Below are 24,216 nucleotides of genomic sequence, written 5' to 3'. Positions count from 1 at the left end.
ATGATAAAGGAAATAACTTTATTGCTTCTTGCGTTTGTCTGCCTCAGAGGTGAGTCGTGAAATATTTCTTGTATTCCCCTAATACTAGCCCCGGATGGATTTGAGCTCAATTAGTAACTTACGTGATGAGGTATCAATCGTTTTATTGCAGTGTTTTAACATTGTAAATAATCCCGGTCAATAATGACAGTTGAATCGAATCACATGAATTATTACCGTGTAGATATTTTGAGAGATTACATGGCACCACGGAATTAAAACACAATCGGAAAAAAAAGTTCTCATTAATGATCGTGTATGTCATTGAAGGTATTATCTATTACAGATTTTTTTATAAAGCAAGCTCAAAGGAGAACTGTCTTCTCTTTTATAATTCTAGAGAAGACCCTTTTAACAGGAATTCATTATATTTGATACGATATAATTTGTAAAGTCAAGACGTAAAAAAGTACCAAATTTGTAATCATATTGCATGCTAACGTTAACTTATATGAGGTGATATTTCTATTGGTTTGTTCGTATTTGTTCATATGCAATGTTTAATCAATTTCCGGATACACCTTGCGCATCTCCCTTTACAAATCATACGTTTCCTGCTATAATTGTTCTCAGCAAATGCTGTTGCTATATCTCATCCTAGTTATCCATGTCCATATAATGACGTCTGTCTCTATTGTGTTTTTCCCTCGTCAGCTGTACTCCCAGAATGAATATCTAGTTAATGTAACATTTGGAGGCAGTAAATTTGAATATAATCATGTGTGTTTGTGTATATATTACACTGCAAAAAGTCCGGTGTTAAATATGAAACACCGAGCTGGTGTTAAATTTCCGGTGCTCATTCATGGTGTTAGATTAACACCTCCGGGTGTTATTTCAAAATTTAAAATTGTTTTTTGAATAGTTTCTTAGTTACTGCACTTCTTGTTAATTTTGAACTTCAACAAGACGATAAAGAATTTACCGATAAAGTACTTGATTTTGAAACACATTTACACGACAGTATAACACCAGTTGGTGTGGTCCCCTATTGAAGCTGGACGGGTGTTATACCATTGAAATTAACACCACCAATATCAAATCAACACCATGCGGTGTCATTATTGAATTGACTCTAGCGCAGTGTCAAAAATATCACCAGCCACAGTATCAAATTAACACCACGAAGTGCCAGGCGAACACTTTTTAACACCGTCACAATACATTTTCAACACCTATGGGTGTGGTCCTCTATTGAAGTTTGGTCGGTGTTAGATTTAACATCCATGGTGTTAAATCTAACACCGATGTTTTTACAGTGTATATATATATATATATATATATATAATATGTAGGGCCCATAGCTATCACCTCACAAGCCTTTGTGTGTGTGTGTTTTTTAATGGAACTACTGGTTACTCCGAAAAAAGAGAACGAAAAGAATTTATACCAAGATTCATTAGGGCATCATTGCGGACTATTACCTCTGTTACAGTACATGGAACCGATTGTAATGACTCTCACAGCATGTTGATATCAGGTGTGACTACACTGCGGGGACAATAACACGAAGAAAAAGAAACAGGTGTCTCCACGCCAATGATACATGTTTCAGCTCCGCTAAATTATTGACACAATCAATTGCCTGTATTTCGTTCCACTTTAAAGGCAGCTATGCACAAGACTGCGACTTCTCTACCGATTTGTGCGGCTACGTTAATGGCGGCGGATCTTTCCTACAGTGGGCACGAGTTGAGGATGTCGGTGCAGGTAAATATCGTGTAATGTCATTTAAATGATGTTTTGGTGCGCTTAAAAAGAGTGCGCACGTAATGCATCCCCGTTATTCAAGCTACAATAATATCTTATGAATATTCTGTACGTAGTCGTACATACCATGTGCATATCTGAATGGAGAACACTGGACTTTGTCTGAATTAACATGTCCCTTTATTGTGCTTGGTAAGAAATAATAACATCAACTGAGGCTTAGAATTAGGAAAGAAAAAAAGGTTGAGGTCTGAGGACATTGAGGTATATGAAGTAATAAAAAGGATTGACAGCCATTTCCATAACATGGAATGTGGAAAGACTTGAAAAAATATTTATTTATTCAAATCTTACATTGAAAATTGAAATTGTAATTGAAATCAACGCCATCGATTTAAGAAAGATGAAAAATGTTACTTATTCTCATTTCAACTCTTTTTTTTTTTTGGTTCTATAATGACTAATTACATTACTTCAGATTCTATTTACCCCGTGAATTATTTTCGACATTTTCAGTTAAATACGTTTATAAATACGAACTATACGAGCCGTAAACCATGAAAGTCAATTATCAATTACAGGTACAGCTGCAGTTTATTTCTACAATCCTTAGAGACTTCTTGGGGGAAAAAATGAAAGGATTTTAGGTATCATAAAGGTCACAGTAATTCCAAGTGGGAGTAAAGCCATCAACAATTTTGTAAAATTGGTCTTTTTTATCAGTTCTTGATAAGATTATTAATATAATCATTTTGAAGTGTCTTTTGAAGTGTCTTAAAGGGGCATTCCAGACGATTTTCATAATTTAACATCATGTAGTACACAAATCGACAGCTCTATGTATAGATTTGTGGAATTTATTGTGGTTCTTTCAAGAGCAGAGCAGCAATACTCTGAAAAATCTGAAAACATATTAAACTGAACAATCTTGATGACATAGGAGCCTCACATATTTGAGAAATGAGCAGTGTAATTCCATTACAATACCAATGGCTTAGCAAGTTCACTTGTGTAGAATGTATGAATGCCATCTTCTTTTTTTCTGCTTCCGTGAGCCCCAACTCATGCATACTTATGGTGAGGCTGCCATGTCATCATCCTTGTTCATTGCCGTTTGTTGTAAAATTTGAAAAACATTCTTATTCCTCAACCCAATCACTATAAATTCTGAGACTCCTTACTCAGTGTAACTAATCTTATAGTTGTTCAAATGTAAAAGTCTGAAAATCATCCGGAGATCTCATTTAACTTTGCTATCATTGTCGTTGACATTATTATCATTGATAGCATACACTGCAAAAAGTCCGGTGTTAAATAGTGAACACCGAGCTGGTGTTAAATTTTCGGTGCTCATTTATGATGTTAAATTAACACCTCCGGGTGTCATTTCCAAATTTTAAACTTTTTTGAAGAGTTTCTTAGTAACTGCACTTCTTGTTGATTTTTAATTTAAACAAGACGATCAAGAATTTTACATTAAAATACTAGATTTTTGAAAAAATGTGAAAATAAATTTACACCAAAGTAACACCAACTGGTGTGGTCTCTTATTGAAGCTGGACGGGTGTTATCATTGATAGCATATAGCAGTAATAAAATAGTACTAGTAACAGTAGCAGTAAAAGTAGCAGTGGCAGTAATAGTAGTAGTAGTAGCAGTCATGGCAGTGACAGTAGTTGTAGACTTGTAGGGGTAGTAATAATAGTAATAGAAGTAGTAGTAGTAATAATAACAGTAGTAGTAGTAGTAGTAGTAGAAATACTAGTAGTAATGATATTGTAGTACTAGCACTAAGTGCTAGTACTAGTACTAAGAAGAGGAGGAGAAGGTCTGGCATTAAAGATGTCCCGTCTTTCATCACTCATTGTGGACAATGCTCTGATGTGAAAAATCAGTATTCTAAATTTCTGTAGTTTAAACACAAACAGAGACACACACGCACACACACACACACACACACACAATATCTATACGAATAAAAACACCTATTAAAACTGAACACAAAACATCAGCATCTTATTGTATTTCTTGTTCATAGACCCCGAGTATTACCTCTCGGTGCAGATGGACCCGTTGGCGACGCCACTTGCCACGCTCACTAGCCCAGCCATAGCCAACGTACCGGGGAACACGTACCGTATCCAGTTTACCTACCAGATTATTGGCGACCACACCCTTCATGTTCGGACGTCGGGTGGTGGAGGCGGAGGATGGGAAGACAACGGTAACACTACGGCAGGTGGATGGGAGACTGCCACGTTTGTCTTGTCCTCTGAGTCCGATCCTTTCAACGTGAGTCGGTATTTTCAATTGTGTCTCTTTATTGTCACTAATATGTTGATCTTTCAAAAGATGCTGTTCTCAATGGATCTTAAAATAAATAAACATACATTATACCTTTAGAAAACAATAACCTCTAAATCATTAGCAGTGTAGAATAATCTGCATAATATGTGACAGTAGTCGTATAACTCTCCTTTGCTTTTTTTCTATTTTTTTTTCGATGTTTACAGTAAATAAAATTTTAAATGATATACACGGTATTTCACACGTAAGACATAACATAGTTATGAGTTAAGCCATCATAACAAAGTAGTAATTAAGTCAGCTAAAAAAAAAAAGCATAACCGAAAGGATAAGGCCGTGAAAATTTTGAAATATTCGGGTGAGATGCATTATCACTATACACTTCAATAACCAAGACTGTGATAATAAGCACTTCCAAAGTTTAGCCAAAAAACTGAGAGCTAGGTCTAATGTTAGAACATCAGTTTCATGACAACAATACGTTCTCAAGCAAGACCCTCATCTTGTATTTGTCGACAAATTTGATTGCTCCTGAACAAGCACGCTGCCACTCGGGCAAACACTCAGCAGAGGTATAAACCCCATTATATGAATCTTGATGGCTGTGTAATTCCAGTGGTATCCTTAGACATCGTGAAAATGGCTTGCTGGAGGTCAAGGGTCACAACTTAAGATTTCGAGCAAACAAAGACTAAAAAAAAGAAAACAAAATAATATATTGTATGTCGGAAACTTTTGCAAAGTAAAGACGAATGTACATTAATCAGCGAGTCACTGGTCACTGCTGATCATTCTTTTATAAACAACGCAAAGAGCAAATAATCTTACGAAGCCACTTGTGTAACAAGTGTTTGGATAGCTCTACAAACGTTCTGCAAGAGTTCGTACGAGGACTGTTGGATTATTCCCTGAATTGAATGTGAACAAAATTGAAATTGCACGCCTTAAACTGCGATTTACAATCATCAACCAGAAATGTTGTTTCTTGAAGTCAGAATCACTCTTTCATATCTAATAATTAAGAAGTAATTTGAGCACCTTGCAGTCACTATACTCTCGACTCCATCAAATAGAGTAGTGATGATGGTGATGATGGTGATGATGATAATAATACTGCTACTACTACTACTACTACTACTAATCATCATCATCATCATCATCATTATCAACATCATCATCATCATCATCATCATCTCTACAATATCCCTTCAATAACAAGAATAATATCCTGAATTAGCAGGAATAAAATCAAGGGCTGTTAGCCGTATTTAAAGAAGACAAGCCTTATTACATTTATTCATATCCTTCTGTAAACTCACGCACACTGATATGTACGTGTACAATAGTACATTGATTTAGTTTACTTAAAATTCCTTTGTCTCAGGCTAAGGCAAAGTGTGAAGCTTTGATGTGCAGTTGTTAAAACACAAACACACGAACACATACATACACACATGAAGCTTTATTGACCCAGGTGGTCAATGCGTAATATACTACGAAAGGAAGATGGGAATACATTTCTACGAACCCAAATAAATAGACCAAAAAGTCTATCAGGGATGGATCTATTCGACATGGTGAATTTCTGTCTCTTAAAGGGATCGTACAGTTCTGGTTGAGCCCTAATTTCCGGTTTCTAACATTTTTAGGTGAGATAATGAGAAATCTAATATGAAATATGAAAGAACATGCAATTTTATGAGGAATTCAACGTTTATTTGATAAAAATTGGTTTTGAAATAGCTGAGATATAAAAAAAAGAATGATTCTAGTAAAGTGTGGGACCCACACTTTGTAATGATCGCTTTGTTTTACTTTGTTTTTGGATGTTTCAGCTATTCCAAACCCGATTTTCATCAAATAAACTTTGAATTCCTCTTAAAATGGTAGGCTCTGTACTATATCATAAGTGTTTTCTTGGTATCTTGCGAAAATTGAAAAGCCTAATTCTCATCTCAACCAAAACTGTACTATCCCTTTAACGTGTAACTATCTGATAGTACATGATGTTTCACTTTACCCTATATGCTTATATTACTGGAATTTATTTGTATTGTTTTAAAATCGATCACCCAGATAATTTTCATCGCAGATGTTGGAACCATTGAAGATTTCTCTTCTGTGTCGATTGCTGACCTCGAGTTGATAACTGACGGTATGATCTCCTCTTTCTTCAGAGTATCTTTTCTTGTTAGTAATTTTGTGTTCGAACTAATCTGTATCTGATTTCAGTTTTCTGTGCTTCGGAATTAAGCTGCTGCTATTTGTGGCAACACTGCATGTTTGCCAATTTTTCTTTGTTTCCAGGTCCGTCTCGCTCTAAAGAATTTGACACCAACTAAACACAATGATAGATACGCACGCTTGCTGTTAACAATTCTAACATATCTTTTAATCAGGACAGAGTTTTAGTGAGTTCCGTTTCTTCATGAGCAACACAGCTCTTTGATAACTGAACACGATGATACATACGCACGCTTGCTTTTAACAATTTTAACATCTCATTTAACCTGGGCAGAGTCTTAGCGAGTTCCGTTTCTTCATGAGCTAAGTACACAGCTCTTCGACAATGTATCACTAAAACCACCACCACCACCACCACCAACAACAACAACAACAACTACAACAACAAAGTACCGCTAATGGTTGAGATGCAAAGGAAAGTGTAGTTTGCACCGCATTTCTTCCTGTGTTTCTGGCACATGTATGTACTTTTCCACTATAAATGTACTCCAGTAAAACCCACTGCTTGTATTGTCAAGAAACTAATTATTTTTTTTTTTTTTGTCAAGGACGTTTTTAATACGACATGAATGTACACTGACATGATAGTCTCCTCGGAGTTAGGCTTACAGACTATTCTGTTTTATGACTATATCTTTACAGTGAATAATTACTGCGACCCATCTCCTTGTTTCAACGATGGAGAGTGCTACGATACAGGTGATGGATACGTGTGCATCTGCATCAATGGTTACGATGGAACCAACTGCACCGAACCTCCGACAACAGGTAACAGAGACTGCGTTCAGAGATTGTCCTTGACATGATCACATATTGCTCGAAACAATGATTTTAGTTTCAGCTGGTATTAGCTATGTGTGAGCGATAAACATGGATATTTTCCCTCGTGTACCATGTTCCTATTATCATAAAGTATAGCTTCACCAAGTGGCATTCATATTTCGAGAAAAAGAACTGAGTTGAGACAAAGCGATTCAATGTATTTCGCAATAATATCGATCAATCTTCAATCATGTACATGTATATAGGCCTACAATTCTCGTTGATCGGAACGAGCGCAAGTATCTATAGCTCTTTGATGAAAAGATTGTTCATTCAAGGAGGAAGTAGTCGAGCTAGTCCAGTACCTCCTTGGTTCAATTACAATCATATATGTGAAATAATTTATTATGATATGATACAACGTAAATAGTGATACGATATGTTGTGGTGCGATACGATATCATATGTCATGATGTAAGACAGTATAATGTGATATCACTTTGCGCTCTTCTATGTGCACATTGCAGCCCCTCCGATCACAACTTCAGTGTTGACTACCGTGGTCCCTACCACAATTGAACTGACAACACCCACTGAAGCAATGACAACTTACTTAACCACTCCAGCACTGACGACGTCTCTAATAACGACGGTCGATCCAACCTCGGTTGCTGCAACAACCATTGATCTTATAACGACTGCAGACCCTATCTTGACAAGTACGTCGGCGACAACGGAATCTCCTACAACTGAAGCAGTCACGACATTAGAATTAACGACCCCATTGGAGGAGGGTACCACGTTAGTTACTGTAGAGACAGAGACTTCACAAACAGAGGAAGATGGCACAACTGAGGCAACTACTGACACGACAACCATTCCAGATGTTACCACTGACACTGCCATACCTGGTACGACCGGCACCGGCGATGCAGACACTACAGAGCCACTGACCATTACGGATATTTCAGAGGCAATGTCTTCCGCTGTTGCCACCGATTCTACAGATGCAACCGAGTCACAAGCAACAGAAGGTGTCAATCCGACGATTTCACCAGTAATCACGGAAGAGAGTCCTGTTACAGCTGGTGGAAACAGCATGGAACCCCTGACTACCGGACTGATCGTCGGCCTGTGCCTGGTTGGCTCGCTATGCATAACGCTGATTGTTTTCTGGGCAGCCTACACGTGCACTCGCAGGGAACGGTATGGAGTTGCTGTAGTCGAAGCCGGGAACGGAGGGACCCCGATGATGGATTTGAAAGGGAGGACGAGGAACGAAGAGGCCCATGAGAATCCATACGCCATAGCACCTACAACTACGAGAGACAGGGGAACACAGACCTCCCTTAGCGCAGTCAATGTCTGATCACGTACGTCTATTGTTTCTGCCAATGACGTTACGCTAAGCGTCTCTCCTATCGATGAGTTCCTTTATACTCACTAATGATTCATCTCTACATTGAACAATGGCTGAACATAAGGCTGAAACTACGAGGGAAATAACACACCGAAACAGAAAGTGATAACCGTTCTAGATGTGTCTGTGACCTCAGTGATGTTAAGGCTGTCCAAGATAACTGAACTTTTGCTTTTTAGATAAAAGGGAATAGGAGAGACTAGGTAATGTTCCAATCCCTTTTCATTGTGTGCCTATTTGTGTGTTACACACCACTGTTGCTGCTGAACAAAATCTTTAACAAATGGAGTATAAGGACGAAGTGACGACAAATTTTCAGCAAAAACCTCTCTTATTGCTTGGCATATAAACTCACTGCATGTTCTAATTATTATCTGCTCTTAACAACTGCTTAAGGGAATCATAGGTGTCTTAAACAGAACTTTGTGGAGATACCGTTCTTTTGTTTTTCCTTAGAAATTATGCCATGTTGACTCTCTGATTACTAAATCATAACGGGAAATTTACACGTTTAGATACGTGCTGACATAATATGCGATGACGTACGTATCTTGCTGAATATCTCTTAATCGTCAGTGTATGCGTAAGCTTGTACAGTTTTGATCGTCCTGGGATGCTTTCGATGATTTGACTTCATGATGGAAGATATTCATTTTATTTTGTAACCTTTAAGTTTAGCGTCGTCTATAAAACAGCTTGTACCTTTTTACGGAGATAAGACAACTAGCGAGCACAGTTTAGCAATTAGCAGTTACGAATAATGTATTTGAACTAGCTAGATATCACAGTATTAACACATTCTATGATACAGTTGTATTGCCTATACTTATTGCCAATGAGCAAGGGAAGTGTGCTTTGCCTATAATGAACTGTTATAAGCTGATTAGAGCAATCTTTCTTTCAATTACAAACCAGTCTTGTAAGCAGGCCTTCTCATCAGACATAATTGATAACAGCGTATTATACATAATTATTATATAATGTATTATCATATGAACCATAATGGAAACTTAGGCTTCGGCTTTTCCAATATTGATATCGATGCCCGGCTTTCGTTTTCCAAGAATAATGAAAACAGAGGTTAAAATCTGGGATTTCAAAACATAAACGTTTTAATCATCCTTTATACATGTAGCTGTTTCTGTGATTACAAGATGAAACAGATGTAGGCATTAAAACAAAATTTTCTCAATATTCCTGGAGCACTGTCGTATCGTAACCCCGTAAGTGACGAATAAGATAAAACACTTTAGAGAATTCACAATATACATATCATCCAAATCACATCAAATGCGATGTACTTTACTGGCATAATTGTAGTGACGTGCGATGACTTTGATATTAAGGAAGTTAAAAAGCAAAGGAGAAATTACAGATAATAGTATGGACAAAATATAACAGTGATATAGTTCGTCACGCTCGTCAGAAATCATGCTGACAAATGGCTCAAATAAACGATATTTTGAACTTTTTAATACTGCACGTAAAGCTTTGTATGTTTACTATATTTCACTGTACAAAAATGAAATAAAATCATAACAAAAAAACCGTAGTGTTCATTTTATGTGCAATTTCAGTCAGTCAAGGTATTAACAATTTTGCCCTTTTTTGGAAAATTTTTTGACTATCAATTTGGTTGTCATGCATAGATGAAGTTTGTAGCTATACGAGAAAGAGTGATCAAATAATGAACAAAACAAGTTAGAACACTAATCACTGCAGAACAGAACGTTCCCTTATCACACTGACATAATTAGAAACTGACTTTGTAATAAAGTGAGTTGAAACGCAGTTGTACCGAAGTGATAACTTAAAAAAGACAAACAGAGCAACAGGCTGTCTTGGTGATGCGGATGCGACCATGACAGGTGAGTGAGTGTACTTCACTAAGAGCACTACGAAGTTTTTCTTTGCAACAATACCCATTGATTTTTACATGTGTCGATTTTGCTTACATTTCATGGGAAATTAAGAAGTATGTTTATGGTATGCTAAAATTGAGATAATCTCATTTCCAATACATGTGTGTGTGTGGGTTTTTTTTCTTCATTCCTAGTGTTTATTTCAGAGCGAGGTGGTGAACACCACGGCACTCTGTCTATCAGATTCGTCTCCTGCTGACTGAGTTTCGACATCCTCGTCATATTTTGTCGAAAGATCGTCCGGCATCTTCTTCTCCACCTCCTGTACATCTGACCCAGCTCTATCGTCTTTGTTCTCTTTGACTTCCTCGTAGCCATCCTCTTTTGATTCCACTCCTTGTTTGGCCTCTGTCTTGTCTTCTTCCTCCCGAATCTCCGAGTAAGCTGGATCTTTCTTGTCTTCTTCCCCCCGAATCTCCGAGTAAGCTGGATCTTTCTTCCCCGTCTCGTCATCATCGAGTTCTGAGCCAGCTTTGCCGGAGCCTTCTCCGTTGACATCAGGCGGTGCTCCTTTGGACGCTCCTTCGTCGTGAGAGCTGGGTTCACCTCCATCATGTGGCTGTGAGTGATAGTTCTCATTGTCGCGTTTGCCCACCTCTTCCCCGTCGGGTTCGTAGGTCGTGTTCTCGTAAGCTGAGCTTCCCGAGCCGGGTCCGTCCTTGCTTTCGACGTCCACTTGGGTGTCCTTCGTCTTCCGGAAGCCGTCCTGCCGGATACAGGTGGCTGTGAACCACGTGGCCGTGACAATCAGTATGAACGAGCCGATGCAGGATCCTATGATGACGGGCACCATTTCCGGATCAACCCCATAGATCTCCGTATCAATGGGCTTAACTGGCGGCTCAACTGGTATTACTGCGGTAGTATGCAAAGATAACAAAACAAACAAAACAAAACATGCATTCTTGTTGAAAATGTACATTAACAACGTCCTAGAAGAAAACCTGCCATGTCCTGACTAGTTTCACATAATCCTATATCATATTTACCTCTTATTGTTCTTTTGATAATATTTCTGGGAAATTGCCAACTCATATATAAACTCTTGACAATCAAAACAGCGGCGAACGTGTCAAAAGAATTTAATTCAGTTGATTTTTACCATTATCATCATCCTTGCAAGTCAGCACGCGTATCACGTATGAAGCCTATAAGAGCTTTCTATGACAACAAATTTTAAGCAAGGAAACACAGACAAGTTGCCGACCTGTCGACAATAAGCAGGATATTGTTGAAGGTCAAAATAGAGGGAGAGACTTATAATTATAAATACTGATAGTAAAAATAAAATATTCATTTTATAGTACATTTCAAATCAAACTGATCAATGCCCTTTGTACAGCCACCTCGTCAAATGACAAGGTAAAAAATGATATAAGAACTTTGAAAAATACAAGAAAGAAAGAAAATTTGTGTGAAGAAAAGACAGTCAGAGGAGGGAAAAGAAAAGCAAAGGGGAAAAATTAAAAGGCAGTGGAAGAGAGGACATGATATTAAAACGTGAAAAACACATATAAAACATAGAGAGCAGAAGAAAACGACACGGGGTTTGATCGCTTACATTCTTCACAAGCATCCCCCTGATAGCCTTCGGGACAGACACAGTCGAATCCATTCACCAGCTCAATACACTCGAAGCCTTCCTCACACGCCTCAGGTGTGCAGTCAGGTATATCTGGAGATGGCGCACATGGAACCACTGACATGTGAGTTTCGTTGCCTCCTTTTTAAATCTAGCTTTAGATATGCGACGCGAACGCGAAGACGACGCAGCCTCCCAAGTTGGACAGTGAAAACAGCTGTCTCACGCAAGTGCAGAACACATTTTTTTCCTGATTAAAAGGATTGTATAGTATTGGTGGAGATGAGAATTGGGCTTTTAATTTTTTTGAGATACCAAGAAACCACTTATGAAATAGTACAGAGCAAACCATTTTAAGAGGAATTCAAAGTTTATTAGATGAAAATCGGTTTTGGAATCGCTGAGACATCCAAAAACAAAGTCAAACAAAATGATCTTAATAAAAGGCGGGTCCCGCTTTTTATTAGTAATGCTCTTTTTTTTGGACATCTCAACCATTTTAAGACCGATTTTCACCAAATTAACGTTGAATCCTCTTGGAATTACATGTTCTTTCATATTTCATGAGAGGTTTCTCATTATCTCACCAAAAATATTAGAAACCTAAAGTTAGGTCTCAACCGAAACTATACGCTCCCTTTAACGTTGGCTTAACGTTCGCGTCGCAGATCCTTCAGGAGACAACAGCTCTAGGTATTGGCCAAGGAAAGCTGGAACGGAGAGAGGAAGTCTACATAGGCTATACTGACCAAGGCCTCGCAAATCAACATTTTTCTTTTAAGTGTGGGCCTTCGACAAATGTTGTATTGTTATGTCTGACTTCACTTTGGTTCATCTTCACTTTCGGGGTTGATCACACGCGGGAAGGGGATGATTAACTTTGAACCCCAAGTCGCATAATCGAGACTGATTTTGAATGAACTCCCACGTACATAGATGTCGATGTGTTTTATCAAACTATAATTATACCTTCATATCGAATTAGATTGCTCTACTTTTCCTTATATCTTTATTACTTGTGTTCATGCCTTGTCTCGAATTCAGTTGAGGCACAAAAAGGAACATCAACCTGACAACTTTAAACGCGAACAAAATACAGAATAAAGCGCTTCGTCGTGTTTCTTAGAAATGTCTTGGTTCACAGAAAGCCGAAAAGGTGATAATTAATGTAAGAGCCATCCTTGCATAGAGGAATACAAAACTACAGAACCTGAAGACCTGCACATATCTGGTGAAGTAAAAATACAATGACATTTAGAATAAGAGAGAGGGATCAGTATCTAAGATTGACTACTCAATAATGCCCCATCCACTTAGAAATATAGAAAGAAATACACCTGTACAATTCCACAGTGTTCAACATAATGCTTGTTTTGCTCTCATATCCATTATGTAAGAAACATTGTGGAAAAAGAATGAGGGGAACATTATGTTTTTCTATCATTGGTTTCATCTATCCTGCTTCGAGAGGTAAAACGCCTTTATACCTTCGTCGCAATGTAGGCCCGTCCAGCCCGGCGCACACAAGCACTCGTACCCAAGACCCGGCGAGCTGGTACAACTCGCCCCATTCCTGCACGGATCGCTGAGGCAATAGTCGATAGCTGGCGTCCCAGATATACAGAACGAAAAGATGAAATTAATATGAACTGGTCCATGTGTAATCAGGTGGATATCAATGGAATGATTATATTCAAGCATACACACGCGTATTGACAGCCTATATCTGCATCAAAAATGATGACAGATAAAGTGAGAGAGACAAAGAGATATAGAGATATGTTAAAGTCGGTGGGACAGAAAAAGAAAAAAAAGCAGGAGGAAAGTGTAAGAAGAAAATAAGAAAGAGGTAGACAGAGGATTTAAAAAAAAAAAAGCTACGTGACACGAGTATTTATTCTTTTACACCAATACGTAATGTGAATCCTTCGTGTAGCCCTCCCATAACACATATTTTGGAATGTTGATGAAAATTGTAGATAACTATGATCGTCTGCGGAGACTTTGCCTTTCAATAACATTGCGAAAGAGTAGTGGGGATTTGATATCAAAATTTCAGAATATATAATCGGACATGTGATGATTGACAAGATGAATTGTATTTTTATGGATAAAATAAGATTATGCGTTATCGTCACTATAATAGTAAGCGTTGTGTTTACAGTAAGTTCCTACAGGCAATTGCTTAAAAACTCATCTACCATTGTATTCATTTATTCATCGGCCAAACAGTCATCTTGAATGCATGGATTATCGGCATTGTGATAGTAATGTCCAGATAATACGTTACACAGCGTTATTTATGCAATTGAATAAACCCATCTGTACCAATCTGATCATTCCACCATCAACGTGATACGTGATGGTCAAGATAAACGCCGAGTGTCGTAAGCACATGGTGTAATGCCGCCCTCTTTTGATGTAAGAAATCAAGATGCCTATAATTCAGATTTAGGTCGACGGTTTCGTCAATGATTACTTTACATATTAGGTACCTACTTACCAGAACAGTCTGAACTGAGAGAAACGTCATCTACGGCGATATCTCCGAGATTTCCCCCTCCTCGAGTACCTTCAATAACGATCTAAAGAATGGAAAATGAACACAGATGAAAGAAAAAACAAAAACTTAGGAATCAGATATAATATTTGAATTAAAAAAAAAGACTTTATCCTACACATTTGTATCAGTCAAGTCTGTAGCATAGACCTATGTCCATTCCTTAATCATCATCGATCCTATCATTTTGGCAAATTGTTCGATTTTTAGTGGATAATTTGGAAACTTTACCAATGGAACGTAGGGGGCGCTACTTACCGTGTAAAACCCAGAACTGAACGACACAGGTAGGATCGTTTCATTCCACGAGTCACTGCTCTGGCCATCGACCACGACATGGGTATCCGTCGATGTCTCACCGACGAAGGATACTCGAAGGGTGCCTACATTTTGTCCGAACGCGTGGTAGTAGAAGTGCAGGGAGCAGTCGTCACCTTCGTGTTTGAAGAACGGGTATGATATCAACTGGGCGCTGGCATTCCTGCCTGCTCTTGTTGTTTCGATGTACAAGTAGTGGCCTGACAGAGAAACAAACACCCAGACACACGAATTAATACATTCTTCGACGCTATGAATCGTTCTTAAAAAGCAAGTGTGTGCAGCCATGTTGAAATTGCGAATTCGGACCATGCGAAACCGTCTTCTGTAGCTGGAAAAAATGCAACACAGAGTTTGCTTGGCAGCAATTGTGTGCACAGCGGCAATGACGGATAGAGCTGCTGAATGAGATTTTACAAAGAATGGGCACGTTTTAACAGACATGCCGTATTTATGACTGACTCCAAATGTCAAGATTCAAACAAACAAACATGCAAACAAACAATCAAACAAGCAAACACACACACACAAACAAACAAATAACGGATAACCGAATAATCTGATAGTGTGTGTAATATGCACTAAGCATGAGGTTACTTACGTTCTGCTGCAACTATTTCCAATGTCAGAAGTCTCGCCAGCTGCATTCGATGTTTAATGTTCACGGACATTTCAACTAAACAACTTTGCTTACAGTGATTGCATGCATTTCTACCGGTTATCAAGGGGATGAATGCAGACATGCGATTATCAGTTTAATGAAGTTGCTTGGCAATGTTTTTTTTTTTTTTTTCTCAGTGCACTCATCCAGACATATCCAAGTTTGTCTTTCTGTGACAACATACCAGTTTCGTTGAGATAGGTGTGGTCATTGAGAGGCCCTGTGTCGAGCGTAGGAGTTTCACCGGAATGTCTCGACCAATCAAAATCGTCATTTACTTCCTCTTGATAAAACATGCAGAGATCCCCGAGTACGTGCGATTCGAAATCGCAAAACGTTTCAAACTCTGTGAGGAAGAAACAAACAACACCGCAATTCACATTTCTAAAGTATTTCCAACACAGAATGAATGTAATAAAAAACACAAAAAATAAAGACAAACGCACCTTTAAGACAGTGCAAGAATGCCGTTAAGGTGACAAGAAGATGGGGAAAACAGCAATGGCGTCCTATTAATGGTGATGCCATGAGCAAAATTCGTTGTTTTGGTAGGATTCGGGAAACTTCATCTTTCCCGAGGGCTGGCATGGATCCTCCTAGTCCTGAAGTTATGTAATGAACGACTGGAAATATCGTCAACCGTTGTACTCATCGTACTTGATAACATTATCGTTTCAATTAAAATAATTTTCAATTGAAATAATTTTATTTCCATAAAAAATTCTATGAAAGCTGCTCAGGCATTATTTCATTCTATTTTTCAAACTGGATGATTCAGTATGATAAAATTGGAGCGCGGAAGCAATACCATGTTAACTGAGTGAAGTATATGTGTGTATGTCTATTTGTCTAGATATACGAACAATAATTAATTGTAAAATTAGCTTAATTCATTCTTCTTAATTTGAGATCTTTGCAATTAGAGTTTCTAAAATAAAGAAAATAATAACAAAATGTTGTTTATTCTTAATCATAACTTCAAAAATATTCCTAATTATGTGAAAAGTGAGGTATTGCTCGAAAGGTTTTAGTTTACTCTATCTGATGATGGATTTACTTTAAAATGATTAAAGATGGCGCTTAACTCGTTTTGCCACGAAACTCTTGTTTTGTATAAATTTACCTGTATGTATTAATGTATGGATATGTTATTGGAATTGATGATCAATAGTTGTAGTATCATCACATTGCTTGCATGCAAATATATTCAGGATTTCGCCCAAGGTTGTCGTAAGTAAATGTCATACTTTACTTACCAGTTTGACGAACACTCACGTCATCAATGCCTATATCAGACCTGTCGCCATCACCAATAACGCCCTCGAAGATAATCTGTCACAAAGTAGGCATTGATTTGTGTGTCATTTGCAATAAACCCACGTTTTGATTCAGCTTTGAGGTACATATTTTCATATATATCGCCTGGTCATTAATTATCAAAATAATATGCCTCTCCTTCGTATGTAGGTATTAGATAAGTTCTTTGTTTTATGATGCGAGTCAAATCGTTGAAATAGGATTATAAAAATAATAATTCAATTTATGACTCTCATAGAAAACATTACGGTAACTTCATCATTTTGTGATTTTCCCGCAAAGCAACAAATGATTGCATTTGTAGCGGCGCGGCGTCTTGTCATGAAAGCTTTGTTAAACAAATATATCTGTCTCTACCTAAAATTTCGCATGTCGCCGACTGCGATGTTGTAAATTAGATTCAACCTACCCGAAACGGCGCCGGGGCTCTGAATAGGATTCGCCCCTCTTTCCACTCCCCCTGATCCGTCTGGGATCCCGATCGGGACCAGAAGGGCTGAGTGGTGGGCAGGTAGCCATTGTACTCTATGTAGACGTTGAGCGTGCCCATGTTTGATCGCCGGTCGACGAGCGGGAAGTTTTCCCACATGCTGTACCAGAAGGAAATGAGCGTCACGCTTTCGTCGGAGTCTGCGGGACTGTCGTCGGGACTGAACAGCCATGCTTTGTCTCCGGGACTTCTCCCTTCGGCCTCAGTGTACAGAAAATTTCCACCTGACATCAACGACAAAGTATACATCAAAATGAACACGAATGAAAGTTAATCTGCAAATAGCAATGAGAACAAGATGACTTCGACTTCTATTCTAAAAGGTTTGCCTGAAGTTCTTTTTTTTTTCAATAATTATGATGATGTAAAACTTTGATAATAAGGGTAAAACATAATGACCTCGAAGCGCACTAGAAAATGATGAGTTTGGTCAACCTGCTCTGCTCGTCATTCCGCCAACAGCCATTATCGAGAAATATTAATTGATTTGATTTGATTTGATTTGGTTTAATCAGAAAATGCAAACAGAATAAATACGTCATACACACACACACGCACACACACACAAACGCATATATATATATATATATATATATATGTATATACATACATATATATATATATATGTAGTTGGTCCGCGTATTGGCAGTACTAGAAATAGCAATAATAAAGTCACAACAGAGGAATGCAGGGAATGCATTTATTTAATGAATAATCCGAATTTTCGAGGATCCTTCCTCTTCATCAGGGATGACAGTGACATTAAATCAAGATTGGCTATTGATGCATTCCCTGCATTCCTCTGTTGTGACTTTATTATTACATATATATATATATATATACAGACACATGTTAATAAAATCCTAAACCTATGCATGTATTCTTCTTGCTTGACAATGATTACTATCAGGACATACAATATGCCCAAGAAGTACTGACGGTCATCAAGCAAGAAAGTAATAAGTTACCAAATAGCGTACTTTCAAGCATAACGGAGTCATACCAGAATGTTATTAGTAAGGAATTGGAGTTAAAGGGGACCTGATGAACTTTCGATCCTAGAAATGAAAACAGGCAGAGAAAGTAATTACATATAAGGACTGCACACAACAAGAACTCATGGGAGGGCTAGGGACACAGAACAAAGAAAACAAAAGGGAAGGGTGGAGGTCATGGGCAAGGAGACCAACAGGTAAATGGAGGGGGATTAGAGCAGGAGGATGGACAGACAAAAGGCAAAGAAGGGTTATTAATGATCCCGAGGACCATGGGGGCAACCTGTGAAGGATAAGGATGAATAGGGAGGCAACACTAAGGAATTGTACTACAAACTTGTAAGCGGAGATAACTAGTTCTTGATCCATTTAGCACAGACAATTTTTGACAGATTTGTTTACCAGCATGACTAGTGCATTAGACACATGTCCATTTTAGGTGTATGCAATTCAAGTCAATTTATTTTTACCTTCCCCTCCATAGAACATAAGCGAATATGAAAATAAATGATCGTAAGTACACACTAGTTTACTTTACGAAAGAAATTAGAGGTAATTGACGAATTAAAAGCATGAATGTCCTAATAGTTTCAAGCCAAACTTGTTACAATGTCCATGCTCAGAGGAAACAGACAGACAGACACATTTCTGTGTATACATTTTTATGTCTTGCAGCATTGAAAAAAAGGTTTTTCAAGTATTCGTTTGGTCGGATGTCAGGAAAAAAAAACCTTTACAGATGTTTCCTAGCAGTGCCTAGATAGTGACATGTATATGGAGATCAAATTGTTCTTCATTTATTCCTGATATCGCAAAACATGTTAGTGGTTCCTAAACACAGTGTGTAATATTCTATTGAAACCGGGTGGAGTGAAATGCACTAGACTCTCATGTCAACGGTCAAGTATGTCTCATATCTCAAGGGTCCTCTAATTGGCTTCGGATCAAGTACAAAACGGTCTAGCCCATGAGATAAACAAGTACTGGAGATATCGGACGATAAATCAAGCATGTACACTAAAGCAGAGAAAGAGAAAGAGAGGGAGAGAGAGAGGATGTGAGTGGGTGCATGTGTGTGTATATGTATTTGCACTCTCTATGAGAAAGTGTATGCGAAATATTGCATTGTTGCCATAGCAACGGTGGGAGGTAGTAATATTGTATTCATGCTGATATCTCGAAGCACGCAGGTACTCTGAATGAAAGCGCACGACTGTATAGCGGGCGACAAAATGTGGTCCTTCTACTATTAATGATGATACAATAATCATTCTGTAAACAAAGAGCAAGCCGGTAAGGATATTGTAGATAAGGAATTGCATCCCTTTGCAACAACGAAGTGGTGGTTTTATTTGCGTACGCCCTACTGGGATTGAGGGAATCAGAATGCAGTTAGACCAAAATTAAACCAAAACCCAAATTGGACAATCAATGCAAAAGGTATGAATTTTTAAAGATTTGGTGTTGGAACCGCTAGATGAGGAGACTACTGGAGGTTATGACGTCATGTGTGGACAACAATATAAAGAAAATATAAAGGGAATTCAACTAAAATTACACAATCCATCAACTTGATACTGACATATGTTAGTGGTAGCAATTATTTCCCCCTGCTTTCTGAAAGCGGTTAGTCAGGTGCTATTTCATTGTGCTAGAAAAGTGATTTTTTTGTGGAATTCCCTTTAGATTTTCTTTATATTGTTGTCCAAACATACGTTTGGTTTCAACACCAAAAATTCACAACTTATGCATCGATTGTTCGATTTTCCTCAAACTTTCACTGATGTGTTCTACTAATGTTGCTGCTTTCACTCAATCCACATTTCTCTTTGGGTTTTGGTTTCCTTTAAAACTGTTCCTGTCTGTCAAGCATGATTCTGTTCTGAATGATATAGGGAACCTGCGGTACCTTGATTACAGTGTATACGTTTGATACGCAGTGTAATTCTTCAGATAACGCCAAAGAACAGGTGGTGCAACATATTCCTAAACATTAACTCATCGTCTAAGGAGCCCGGCGGAATCCTGTGGATTTTGGATGCCGTTGTATAGGGATTAAGTATTGCAAAGGTAGAACTGCATATAGCTTTGTCCATGTATTAATTATTACACTGAAAGAAGGGCGAATTTTGTACATAAGTTTACCATTTGAAATGGCTCAAGTACAAAAGCAGGGACACCGACTTACTTCCTGTGGTATGGTCCCCCGAAGGTCCGGTGAAGCGAGATGGGGTAGCACGTCGCCTCAAGGACCAGTCAAAATCATCGTAGACATAATTTGACCAGCCACATTTCGGGTCTTCCGTCAGAGGATCGTCAAAATTGCAGTTCTGCTCTTGGCTGCAAGCAATGCCTGTAGTTGACGATAAGCAGTATGGGGATAATTAATATTGTTCATCCTTTTATTTCGAAGATGTCGATTTTCTGGATTGTATAAAAACTGATGGTCGCCACCCTACATGCTCTATGAACACTCGGCACACACACGCGCTCGTTGGCACCCACACGCATACACACACATGCACAAAATTAATAGTAAACTAATTATTCATGGTACTCATGATTTTAAAGGGGATCTCACGAAAGCCATCGAAATGCCCATGTCGTAAACAAGCACATCTTTCCCTCATTGCAGCAGTCCTGCCTGGGTGTAGTTGAGACATTTTAAATCTACTGAAGATTACTAATAGAATATACACACAAGTGAATATTCTGAGCTAATACATGGCGTGGGGACTATTGCTTTGTTCTTGATGGGTGCTGCCCAGTATCTAGCTCGGGATGAAGATACGCAAAAACGAGAGAAAAAAGTAAACCTTCATGTTATTCATTTAGCTAATCATCCCTCCCCCTATAGGACGCCCACTCAAAAGGAAATTCATGCACATTCACACCCATACAGGCATAGATATTAGATATGGTTAGCTTCTTAAGGTGTTTTTTCTGGATCTTCGGAATATTCCCTTCTCACAAGAGTGTTGATTTGATTCAACGAAATACGAATCCATGTCTTGTGCTCAAAATCATCAGCGAATAAGTTGGAAGCTAGTATCAACAGTCAACTTCAATAATTATCGCCTACTGAAGGGTAAGCTAACATCCAAAGGCCAGATCACTGATTGATTAATAGCAAAGGTAGATAAAATAGCGAGAAATAAAAGAAAACATGCAACACGTACAAGGAAACACTATTACAACAGGAGCAAGTGACACAATAACGATAGCCACAAATAAGTGTGACATAAGGCTATCAATAATAATCGTTATCATAATCATTATGTGGTACAGAGTTTAGAATTGCTGATCGAATTCATTTCGTTAATTTTCAACAGAAAATCGGATAAAATTTGGTGGCTCACTGAAAAGGGAACTCGCAAAGTTGGAAAGTGTGCTTGTTTTTGTTCGTTTTTTTTTTCAGTTTCAGGTGTTGAAATGAACAGTGATCAAAACAGGGCATATCTTTTCCACAGGTGACATATGACTATGTTTCAGGATCGCCCCAAGGTATTTGATTTCAAGTACAGTTTCAATATAGAGTCGCAAATTGCTGACAGGCCGCTTTATTTACCCATGGCGAAATTCAGACTGTCTCTCAAATTTCATTCGATATGATTTGCTTCATCTTTTTAGAATAATAATCACAGTAGATGGGAGAAAAAAAACAGCAACGGAAAATACAAACACTACATATTAAAAGAGTTCTTCTTAAACTTGCAAAAATAATACATTATCTAAATTTAGTTTGTTTGGGATCTTTCTTTGAACCTATATGTATTAAAACATATATTTTGATATTTATATGTTATGAGTTTTTTATTTGATTTATTTCGACACATTGCCTTACTTTTTGGATTGAAAGTTTTCGAATATTCCACAAAAGTGTTCACCAGGTCGATGAATTTTAATTCTAAAAGCGAAAAAGCTCTCTTCTGCGGGAGGGGGATGCCCCCTCACATACCCTCCCCTTGCACTCATTCACATTCATGACAACAACAACAATAACAACAAATCGATCAACCCCGCTAGGTTTATTGTGAGGGAGGGGTTTGGGTTATATTTCGACATGATTTATACAAACAATTATCAACTATTTCCAATTTGCACCCCCCCCAAAAAAAAGAAAGAATAAATAAATAAAAATCGTGGGACTGACATGTATAACCACTAGTTTGATATTTTCAAAACGATGGCTCAACAGATATTCATATGTTGACTCTGGCTGGTTACGCATTATAATTGGGTTTTTATTGCACAATGTATACGCTTTGATGATTTATTTCAATCTTTTACAGTCATAACAAATCACTATAATTTAATACATCTGCACACTGGTCATTTCAAAATGTATTGTCTACATTGTTCCTTTGTAACAAACAAAGAGTGAAGTATGTGTAAGAATGTTTTGTCGAAATATGAAAGGGAATATGAATCAAACTAAATTTAATTGAATCAAGGATGGCAACATTCGAGATTGGAGATCGCGGGCGTCACAGGTAAACCCTATATGCTGACTATACAGCATCCATGAATATGGACTGCGTGACTAGAATTGTTCGTTAATGTAACGGCATCGACCAAATCTTCTCAGTTATAACGTGAACAGATTGAGAGCATTTAACAGTTAATGAAGGCAGACGTCTTCCCTTACGTCACTTCGTAGTTTAAATACAATGTAACCTTTCAAAGATCCGAAGCTTCCAACCACAGTGCAATATCATCAATAACATTCACCCAAAATACAAAAATTCATGTTCTTATTAGAATGCAGCCTTGGCCTTTGTCAATGTGTACAATCTGTGAACACATAAAAATCGTGGAGGGTTTGCATTTCTTGTTGCTTTTTCACATATATAGTTAACTCAAACTAAGCATTGAGCTACTAGACAGTGACTCCATGCTCACAGCTTAATATTTGACTGTCCCGGCGGAACGACTCCAGGACATTCATTGCAAACCAATACAGCACATAGTATCCACTTTCCAAACCTGTACCTACCTGCAAGGACACTGAAAATGATCAGGATACGGCTTGCCATTGTGCTGATTTACGCCGCCGTCGGAAACGGCTCACATTCCCGATTGTTCCCGAACGGTCTGACTCCGGCTGAATGGGTGGAGTCTCTTCAGCAATCCTTGTCGGTGTGTAGGCCTATACTAGACAAATGCAACCAAAATAGTCCTGTCAAAGATGGTACAGCACAAACACAACTAAGGAGTCATTTTGTAAAGAGCGTTCAACCTGCGATATCTCGTAAGACGACGTTTGCCCTTGTTCTGATAAGACCCGTTAGAAGATGTATCGAAGAGGTCACTAGTAATTCTCAGTCAACCAGATTAGTAAACAGGCGACGGGGGAGGGGAGGAGAGAAATGTATAATCTCGCAGAAAAGGAAATTTAAATTTTTTATACTTTGAGGCCTTTAGCCGGAGACTGCAATGAAAGTTCTACGCTGATATACATCAAAATGATGCTACATTATACTTCAATAAGAAATAACGAAGAAACAAACAATCATGTCTAATTATTCATCATTTAACACTATATTCGTTCTAATGCACCACTATGTGATATCAACAGAGCTCTCCATCGCAGATATCCAGACAGCTCTATTTAGCCTTAGGAAAATGTTTAACCTCATGACAGGCCTAACTACAATAGGTGAATAACTAATCATATTTCGACAAGCTTACTCCTCAAAATTAATGGTATACATCGAAATAACAGTGTTTCCATAGTATACGAATCCTGACAAGACATTGCAGACAATTTCTTTTTCTTTTGTCATCATGTTAATGTGTTTTCTTGTTCTGATGTTATTTTATGAAGTGGGGGTGGGGGGGGGGGGAAGTGGTGAGTATGTTTCTCATGTAGCTTCTTGATCAGCAAAT

The 24,216-nt window shown here is 38.1% G+C and overlaps 2 protein-coding genes across 2 annotated transcripts; one reads left to right on the top strand and one right to left on the bottom strand.

Annotated features, from left to right (window-relative positions):
- LOC139732316 (uncharacterized) lies at nucleotides 1-9,430 on the top strand. The gene is made up of 6 exons (XM_071643186.1): nucleotides 1-49; nucleotides 1,648-1,749; nucleotides 3,788-4,041; nucleotides 6,133-6,211; nucleotides 6,943-7,068; nucleotides 7,590-9,430. The coding sequence occupies exons 1-6, from the start codon at nucleotides 1-3 to the stop codon at nucleotides 8,429-8,431; spliced, it is 1,452 nt and encodes a 483-aa protein (XP_071499287.1). The 3' UTR covers nucleotides 8,432-9,430.
- Nucleotides 9,431-10,380: 950 nt separating this feature from the next.
- LOC139732315 (uncharacterized) lies at nucleotides 10,381-23,363 on the bottom strand. The gene is made up of 10 exons (XM_071643185.1): nucleotides 23,324-23,363; nucleotides 20,516-20,680; nucleotides 17,252-17,556; nucleotides 16,782-16,857; nucleotides 15,710-15,871; nucleotides 14,805-15,064; nucleotides 14,490-14,571; nucleotides 13,474-13,590; nucleotides 11,966-12,103; nucleotides 10,381-11,259 (listed from the first exon to the last, which is right to left on the bottom strand). Exons 1-10 carry the CDS (start codon nucleotides 23,361-23,363, stop codon nucleotides 10,547-10,549), a joined length of 2,058 nt encoding a protein of 685 aa, XP_071499286.1. The 3' UTR covers nucleotides 10,381-10,546.
- Between the last annotated feature and the right edge of the window lie 853 nt (nucleotides 23,364-24,216).

The sequence above is a fragment of the Diadema antillarum genome, unplaced genomic scaffold (assembly GCF_040938485.1).
Source record: "Diadema antillarum isolate AM-2024a unplaced genomic scaffold, OU_Dant_1.0 seq00000413_RagTag, whole genome shotgun sequence".
In the NCBI taxonomy this organism is placed as follows: Eukaryota; Metazoa; Echinodermata; class Echinoidea; order Diadematoida; family Diadematidae; genus Diadema; species Diadema antillarum.
Note: the sequence above shows the minus strand (reverse complement) of the source record. Positions and strands in the feature narration are given on the sequence as shown.